Below are 9604 nucleotides of genomic sequence, written 5' to 3'. Positions count from 1 at the left end.
GTGCCCCGGATCCCGGAAGTGCCCGGCTTCCGGAAGCTCCCGGCTAGCTGACAGAGCTAAGGCTTGCTTGATCGCTGCAGCCGGGGAGTTGCTGTTCTGCGGCTTGGGTGACTTCAGAAGGCCCGACCCCGGTTGGGGTGTGCATCCGGAGGGAGCTGTGCAGCGGGATGATGGAGGAGGAGGAACTGGAGTTCGTGGAGGAGCTGGAAGCCGTGCTGCAGCTCACACCCGACGTGCAGCTCGCCATAGAGCAGGTGAGTGTTCCGCCCCCTCAGGGGAGGAGAGTGCAGAGGACCCGGCAGCTCTGGGGGTGGGACCTGGGGTGGCGCGGGGACCGAAGCGGTTTTTGGACAGGGTAGTGGGAGACAGGCACCGAAGGGAAAGGAAATGTTTGGCCGGGGAGGTGGTGGGGGGAAGGGGTTTCTGAATCTAGGGAAGGGTGAGAGCCTTTACTAGGCCTTGATTGTCTTTGGAGAGTGGGCATCCTGGTGCGTTTGGGCATAGAAGCTGTGCTGCCCGAAAGGATGAACCTGGAAGGTGGGACCTCATGGGTTGCAACCTCAGATTTGAGGGGACAGGTTTAGAGCTGTTCATTTATTTATCAGGCTGGTGTGCCGCTGCTCGCGAATCTCAGTCTAGCTCCTTGTGCATGACTCTGAATTGAGGGGAGGGTGTAACTTTAATTTCCGAAGCGGATCGCAGAGCGGAGGAGAAAAGGTTGGGCAAGGACCCCTTTACCACACTTAGATGGTTGAGAATTTCTGCTGTTGATTAGTTTAGTTTAGGTTGAAGAATATTCCCAAGAGGCTGCCTTTCCCTGCAGGGACTCTTTAGTTGACTAAATTCTCTTTTCCAGTTCATTGAATTTTTTGAAAGAGTAATGGTATTAGAAACAGTAACTTAGACCAGTGATTTTCCATAGTGTGCGGCAAGAATTTTTAAAACATGCAATACCTGACTATTTGATCAAGGACACTGATCTCTTTTTCCTTAAATTTTCGTATTAAAAAATGACATCAGCCAACACAATAACTGTCTAATGTGAATGCGTCAAAATTATACCTATTTTTTTGTCAGATTGGCAAAATATATATTTTTTGGTGTGCCACAGAATTTTAGTAATTGGTTTATGTGTGCCATGAGATGAAAAAGTTGAAGATCGTTGATTTAGACCCTCATAGAGGGTATTGCTCCTGATAAAGGGAGAAGATCTCTCTTAAAAGAATGGGCAGGGATATGATTTAAGAAAAGGGGGGTATGCCACATTCAAAGTAAAGCATTACTATTACTTAATGTTACTTATATATACTAATAGTTAATATTTATTGAACATTAACACTTACTCTGGGTCTGCCACTGTACTAAGCCATTTATTTGCATTGTCCCACTTATAGATTTTTGGATGTGTGTTTTTCTAGGAGTGGTTGGACTGCCCATTCAGAGCTCACTTGGTATATCCTGGGGACGGCAGCCCACTGGGCAAAGGTTATTGTTCTCAGGCAGCACTGCTCCCCACTCACCTCCATGTGCCAGGAAAAGACATTTGCTCTTTGGACCTTGTGGGCTCTAGTGGAAGAAACAAATCATACAGTCAGTTATTGTTTGACAAGGATTTTAGAAGAGCATATTTTTACAATTAAGACTGAGCTGTAGCACAGGTTTATCTAATAAGCAGACATCAGAAAAGAATTTGCTAGCCAAAATCACAATATTGAGCTGGTGAAATCCACTACCCATGGTCTCTCTTGACTACTTTTATAATCTACCTTGTTCAAGTTGCAGTTGAAGGGGGTTAGCTATGTTTCTCAGGAGGCAGCATTCCTTTATCTGGTAGAGATAGCTCCTGACTACCGGCTCTTCATCCCCTGACATTGTCGGAAACATAGACATTGCTTCAGTGCATAGTGAATTCTATTGCTGAGCCCTCTTTGAGACATAGTGCATAGGTCTGTTAGCAAGACTTTTTTATTTTTAAGATTTTATTTATATTTACAGAAAAGGGAAGGAAAAGGGAGGGAAAGAGGAAGAAAAAAATCAATGTGTGGTTGTCTCTCACGTGGCCCCCACTGGGGACCTAGCCCACAACCCAGGCATGTGCCCAGACTGGGAACAGAACCGGTAACCCCTTGGTTTGTAGCCCACGCTCAGTCCACTGACCTACACCAGCCAGGGCTTGTTATTAAGACTTTCTCAATACAACCATGTCACCAGCTGGTTTAATCTGATTTGCCAGTGAGCATTTATTTTTCCTTGTCATTGGGATTTTGTTGACTACTGTGGAACTTTCCACTGTTGCACATTTTGTTGGTTGCACTAAGATCCAAGATGTTAAAATCACAGATGTTGGTGAGAATTAAAGATTTATTTGAACAGATATTTTATTGAGCATCTGTTGTATGTCAAGTCTTATAAATAGAATTTACCTCCCAGTAGGGAGGAAAGAAATAACACATGAAACAAGACAGGAATATGACAATGATTTCTAATCTATCTTTATATAGGTGTTTCCGAGCCAGGACCCTCTGGATCGAGCAGATTTCAATGCTGTGGAGTATATCAACACCCTGTTCCCCACAGAGCAAGTGAGTAATTTCAGTGGCTTCTGGCTCTTCCTGCGGTTATGATCGGTGTATTATACTATAGAATCCAAGGGGCTTTGATGAACAAGGAGTGATTCAAACCGAACTTCATTGTAACCATTTGCTGGTCAGAGGAGCTAATACCAAATACTGTTACTGTGTTAGAGTGAAATTCTTTGTAGAGTGAGCATATTATCAGAAATTGTGCCCTTAAATATTTTCCATACCCCTGATTTTTACTGGGCTGAATCTTAAGCCTGTGCCCTCAAAATATTACACACATATCCCAGCACCAATCTTAAATATATTGGTTTTAGTACTGTTTGCTATATAAATAAAGAGTGAAAATAGAGGTCTTAATATTTTCTTCTCACACCATAATGGGTATTATTGCAGACCCCTTAGAGAGACACACACTTTCTCCTGGAGGCTGTTACTCCAGGCTGTGTCTGTTTACTGAAGGACTCTCGTCAGGGTGAGGACTGGATCACGTTCACATTTTTAAAGTTCTATCTGGTGGCAATGTGGAGGGTGAACCAGGGGGAGGTAGAACTGGCGGCAGGAAGGCCAGTTCGCAGACCAGTTGCAAGATCCCTCAAGAGGGACGCTGGGAGCCTGACTAGAGACTGGGATGGACAGAACAAGACCCGAGAGCTGTTTAGGGGGCAGAAGACACAGAATTCTGAGGTAGGAGAACCTAAAATTCTCTCATTTACTCAACATAAATTACCTCCTCTGCCTACCCCTGTAAGAAACCTGCGGCTAGAGGGGTGAACGAGGCAAATGTGCTCCTTCCCAATACAGAGCTTCCAGTCTCCCTTAATAGATAATGATTACACCTTTAACAGTTATAAGTAAATTACTATGATTTTCAATGACTTGTTTGTATAACTATTAATTATTTGGTACTTGCTCTCAGAGGAGTTCGAACTTCTAGGACAACTATAACCATAGTTTATATTTATTGGATGCTTACTATGCACCAGACACTGTTGTAAACACTTAACAACAATGAATTCTCCACTTTGTCTACATGTGTGTTTTATGACGAGAATAATGAGGCACAGAGACAGAGAATGCTCCGCTGAAATGTGATAGCGTTGCCATGAAGGAAACATGCTGAATCCTGTGAAAGCCAAGCACACAGGGCCTTACTCGGTCTGAGGGATCCCAAGAGGCTTCCATCAGAAAATGACATTGAGGCTGTGCATTATAGGCCAAAGGAAGGACTTTGAACTTTGCTTTCTGGTCTGGCAGGCGGAGTGGTTGTTGGCACCTTTACCCTATATTGGGAGTAAGGAGGAGAAACAGGTTTCAGTGGTAAGTAGGCTATGAGTAGGGTGTACAGGTGAGCTCAGTTTGAACATATTTGAGCCATCCAGGTAGAAAGAAGTAGTCGGATAATATGTGAATCCGAAGCTCATAATCCCCATGGTTGTGACTGTCTTGGTGTAGATTCTTTTCAGCTTTTTCTAACGGACATGTTCACTTTTTAAAATAAAGTGGGAAAGCATGGCATCCTGCTGTGTGATTGTGTTTTTATGAGATTTCACAGATAGCCTTTAGAGCTCATCCTTTTCTAAGAAAAAGGAATTCTGGGAATTAGCTGGACATAGAAATTTGGGAACAACTGATATAAAGATAGTTTTAACCATGAAAATATTTCATTTACTCCACCCTATCAAGATTGCTGACCCACCAAAACAAAAGTAAGTGTTAGATTTGAAAGCTATGTGGGAAACCACCAGGCTCTCACATCTTACCGATAGGTTTCTGTGTGCATTTGCCTTTAAACTACTGAGGGCAGCACAAGACATTGGCTGTTCTGCAGGTGTAGTTCTATGCCCTGTTTTACTATTGCCCCCATGTGTGTGATAATATGTAGTGGAGTTTCTTAGGTGACGCCGAGAGTTTATGACCCAGGGTTACCTTTATTTCCCCAACCCCAGGTTTATACTTAGCAGTTCACCTTCCAAGCCAGATTCCCATGGGTCTTAAGGAAAGGTAATAGAAAGTAGCGGCATGGTTTATAATTTCTTTCAGTTATTGCTCTATCTTGGCAAACCCATCTATGTGCCTCATGGACCTGCAGCAAATACTTGTGAATTATGAGTTCAGAGTATTTAAAGTAGATGCCAGTATATCAAGCATAAATTTAGTGGCCCTCCAAGGAGGAGGATATGTATGTGTTTCTATTGAGTGGCAATTACTGTGTGCACGTGGGGGGGGGGGGGGGCAAGGGGACTGCCTGGAGGCAGGACTGTGGCCTGGAACGGATCCCCAATGTTTCTGACTGGCCGGGTCCAGGTGTGTGGAACTCCGGTTTCTGAATGTAACAGGGCTCCCTGGGTGGTTCTGAAGAGTAGCCAGGCTTATTGTCTCCTAGTGGAAAACTGGAGATAACCGTTGTCATGTTTTTATTAGGGGTTTGATTAAGGAAACTAGATGAAATTTTAAAAATAAACACTAATATAAAGAACTTTGAAAAAAGAGTCATAGAGAATTTTTACACAGAAATTTCAGTGATCCCCCAAATGCTCTGTATCTACATTTTTAAGAGAAAAAAATAAGATGCTAAATTACTTGTCATATCAGCTTAATTTTTTTAAAAGCCATATAGTATTTGCATAGAAGGAAAAATAGAAGGTAATACACCAAAATGCTAATGGTGATTATACTCTGCTGGGGATGACAGTGATTTTATGTATTTCCTGTAATCAACAAGAATTGCCATTAGAATCAGAAAATACTTGTCAGTACTTAAGACATTTTTAAGTAATTAAATTAACACTGAACAACCACATTACAACAGAACTAGATGAGTGATTCTCAAAGAGGAGCTGTATCGCCTCCACCCAGGGTGGCCAGTCTGGATTCTTATGGGGCGTTTTCCCAGTGAGCGTCACTGCCGTGGTGAGGCACTGAGCTAATAGCAGGGAGTGTGTTGTAGTGCTCAGGTGTATTGGGGTGCAGAAAAACTAGGTCAACAACCATTGTATTAGAGGTAGCATGGTAGAGTGACAAAGAGCAGAGACCCAGGAGTCAAACAGACCTCACCCAAATACAGCATCCATGATCTTGGGTAAAGCATCTGTCCTTTCACAGGGAAAGAGCATGCCTAGTATGTTGGAGAGGATTAAGGAAAATTATTTTCGTGAAATGTCTAGAAGAGTATTGCATAACAGATCCACATTAAATGTTAGCACCTGTTCCCTTTTGCTTCCCCAGTAGAAAATCTGGAAGATAACTCTGGCTGGGTATCTCAGTTCTTAGAGCTTTGTCCTGATATGCTAAGGTTGTGGGTTCGATCCCTGGTCAGGGCATATACAAGAAGCAACCAATGAATGGATAAATAAGTGGAATAACAAATTGATGTTTCTCTTTCTTTTTCTCCCTCCCCCCCCCCCCCCCCCAAAAAAATCAATAGGTAAATTTAAAAAATCTGGAAGATAAAGAGCAAGTGGTCACCCATGGGTCCACCAAACATCTAGCCAAACACTGTAATTTTAGAGTATTTTTTCTGGTCTTTTAAAATCTTTGTTCATGGGGTACTCAATATTTTTAAGTGTTTTCCCTTAGCATGTTATCATAAGTGACATTTATTATTTCAGAGCCTCCCTACCCAGTGTCTTTGGTGGTGGCATAAAGGCCATTGAATATATGTGGCCTAGTGTATTTAACTTTTCTGTTGATGGCCATTTAGATCATTCCCAGGTGTCTGGTTTTTTAAATGCAGTTGAACACCTGAAGCCATAATATACTTTGAATTATTCTTTTGAGAAAAATTGTTATGGTGCAAGCAACACCTTCGTATCTAAGGAACATTAAATTTAAGGAATGGTTACTGTACCACCAAAAATCAATATTTACCAATGTGGAATGACCTTCAAGTTACATTCTTGAGTGGCAAAAGCATGGTGCAAGACAATGTGCATTTATATAAAGAAGGGGATGTAAGTTGTGGATGTACCTGAAATACACAGACATCTCTGAGGGTATGCAAAAGAAACTGGCCCAGAGCCCTTGCCTCTGGGGAGGAGAACTGAGAGGTGGACATGCAGGACTGGGGAGAGGAAGCCTTGCTTTTCACTATCTGCCCTTTCCTACTTGAGTTTTTGGTCATGTATGTGTTTTACTGGTTTAAAATAGATTACAGACCTGGCTGGCAAGCTCAGTTGGTTAGAACATTGTCCCCATATGCCAAGGTTGTGGGTTTAATCCCTGGTCAGGGCACATACAAGAATCAACCGATGAGTGCATAAGTAAGTGGAAAACGAAGTGATGTTTCTCTTTCTCTCTTTCCCCTTCCCTCCCTCTCTCTTCCTCCCTCCCTCTCTCTTTTTCTTAAAGTCAATAAATAAAATAGATTACAATGTTTACTTTTTGATATAATTTCCCATTTTGAGAAAAGATGCAAGAATAGTACAAAGAATTCATGGCTGCCCTTCATCCTAATTCCCAAATATTAACATTTTAAAATAGTTTTTCTTTAAATACCAAAATTAATTTTTTTAAAATGAATGTGTTCCAATAGAGATATGCCTGTTTTGCATATGAAGAAATAAAAACTCAGAGAGGTTAGATGGCTTGCCCTGTAGATACACAGCAAGATCATTAGTGGCAGAGGTTTGCCAAACTCAGGTCCTGTGACAACTCAGGTCCTGTTACCACAGGTGTTTTGAAATGACAGACGTGGCAGAGGATTCCTCAGTTGAAATAACTTCTCTTTTCTGAGGTTTAGCTTTACCTCCATCTGTTCTTGGATTTCTGAAAATTCTGAGTAATCACTGGCTTTGTCAGGACAGTAGACGAGATGTGAGTGGCCCCATCTGACGTCTCAGACACTTGTGACCTGATTTCCTTAGCAGGCCTGCTCCTGGCAGGCTCCTGGGCTTCTCCTGCCAGTGCAGGCTGCTGGTAGCATTTTATAAGCACAGATCTTACATCACCCCCAATTCTTTTTCAGATAATATATCTGTTGGCAAAAGAAAGAGGACTTGTAAAATGACATTTTTAAAACTTGAGTGAAAATGGTGCTGTAAAATTGTACCATCTGTATTCCATTAGGGGGCACCATTTCCTCATATTTTTTGCATGCTGAAGTTGGAAATAGTCCATTTGTTTTTATAGTCATTGTCTTTTTTTTTAAGGTTTTATTCATTTATTTTTAGAGAGGGAAGGGAGGGAGATAGAGATAGAGATAGAGAGAGAGATAGATAGAGAGAGAGAGAGAGAGAGAGAGAGAGAGAAACATCAATGTGCGGTTGCTGGGGGCCGTGGCCTGCAACCCAAGCATGTACCCTGGCTGGGAATCGAACCTGCGACACTTTGGTTCACAGCCCGAGCTCAATCCACTGAGCTACACCAGCCAGGATATAGTCATTGTCTTAAAAACAGAAAAAACTTTATTATATTTATAATAGCAATGTATGGTCAATATAGAGCAGTTAGAAAATATTCAGACAAAAAGAAGAAAAATTTTAAATTCTTCCTTTAAAAAAAAGGTTTAATTATTTATTTTTAAAGAGAGGGGAAGAGAGAAAGAGAAGGAGAGAAACACCAGTGTGTGGTTGCCTCGTGTGCTCTCCACTGCGGACCTGGGCTACAACCCAGGCATGTGTGCTGACAGGGAATTGAACTGGTGACCCTTTGGTTTGCAGGCCGGCACTCAGTCCACTGAGCCACACCAGCCAGGGCAAATTCTTCCTTTTCATAGATTACAACTACTGCTACTGATTTCATATATTCCAGCTACTAGTGTAGATTACAAGTATTTATCCTTCCAGACTTTTTTTGTAGTGGACCTGTACACAAAAGATTATTTATTTATTTATTTATGTAAGGATAACATAATGTTGAAGAGTGTACAGATCATAAATGTACAGCTTGATGAATTTTCACAAAATGAATTCAACCACGTAACCACCACCCAGATCAGGAAATAAAACATCTCTTTATCTCCCCGAAAGATAACCACCATCTTGGCTCCCAACATGAGAGAATAGTTTCACTCATTTTTTAACCCTATGAATGACACTCTACAGTATATGCTCTTGTTGTCTGGCTTTTTTTGTGTTGCGTACAATATTATGTTAGTAAGGTTTATGTGTGCTGTTGTATGTAAATTCATTCATTCCCATTGCTATATGTGTTGTATGATTTTTTCATGATTATATATACCAGGGGTCAGGCAAACTTTCCATAAGGGGCTAGACAGTAAATATTTTAGGATTCGTGGACCAGTCCATCTCTGTTGCAATTACTCAACTTACCTCAAAGCCAGTATAGAGAACAGATAAATGAATGGGCATGGCTGTGTTCCAATAAAACTTTATTTACAAAAAATAGATACCAGGTTGGATTTTTGCAGTAGTTGCCAACTATTACTATACTTTAAAAAAAAAGAAGAAGAAGTAAATATTGGATCATATTTTATGATTAAATTTTCTGAGATGTCATAAATAGCCATTGAAGCTCATCATTACCCTGTAAAAGAGGAATTCCAGGAAGTGAAATAATAGCTGGCACTTTTCCTTCTTTATTGTAGTCTCTGGCAAACATAGACGAAGTCGTGAACAAGATTAGACTGAAAATAAGGTAAGTGACACTATGTGATTATCGATAATGACAAGCATGTTGTTAATTTAGTTAATCACATTCTGGATCACACTTGCCTGTGAGAACACTGAAATGTCAGGTTTGCTGTAGGTGGTAATTTAAAAAAAGAAATAATTCTTGCCCTGACTGGTGTGGCTCAGTTGGTTGTACATCATCCCACAAAGCGAAAGGTCACCAGTTCAATTCCCGGTCAGGGTACATGCCTGGGTTTCAGATTCCATCCCTGGATGGGGCATGTATAAGAGGCAACTGATCTCAGTTTTTCTCTCTCCCATCGATATTTTTCTCCCTGTCTTTCTCCTTCCCTTCCCTCTCTCTAAAAATATAATAAATAAATAGAATTTTTAAGAGAAAAAATAAATAAGTAAATAATCTCTTTTTAAAAGTTTTATTTGTTTTATTTTTAG

At 41.1% G+C, this 9604-nt stretch overlaps 1 protein-coding gene across 1 annotated transcript in view; it reads left to right on the top strand.

The window, feature by feature from the left end:
• Nucleotides 1-32: 32 nt before the first annotated feature.
• Nucleotides 33-9604, top strand: part of VPS53 (VPS53 subunit of GARP complex) — a 134233-nt gene continuing 124661 nt past the window's right edge. Inside the window, exons 1-3 of the mRNA XM_028520100.2 lie at nucleotides 33-254; nucleotides 2502-2582; nucleotides 9127-9176. Of these exons, the coding sequence (XP_028375901.1) occupies nucleotides 168-254; nucleotides 2502-2582; nucleotides 9127-9176 (218 nt within the window). The 5' untranslated portion in view covers nucleotides 33-167. The remainder of the gene's footprint in view (nucleotides 255-2501; nucleotides 2583-9126; nucleotides 9177-9604) is intronic.

The sequence above is a fragment of the Phyllostomus discolor genome, chromosome 8 (assembly GCF_004126475.2).
Source record: "Phyllostomus discolor isolate MPI-MPIP mPhyDis1 chromosome 8, mPhyDis1.pri.v3, whole genome shotgun sequence".
Lineage (NCBI taxonomy): Eukaryota > Metazoa > Chordata > Mammalia > Chiroptera > Phyllostomidae > Phyllostomus > Phyllostomus discolor.
This window is presented reverse-complemented; position numbering and strand designations above follow the sequence as displayed.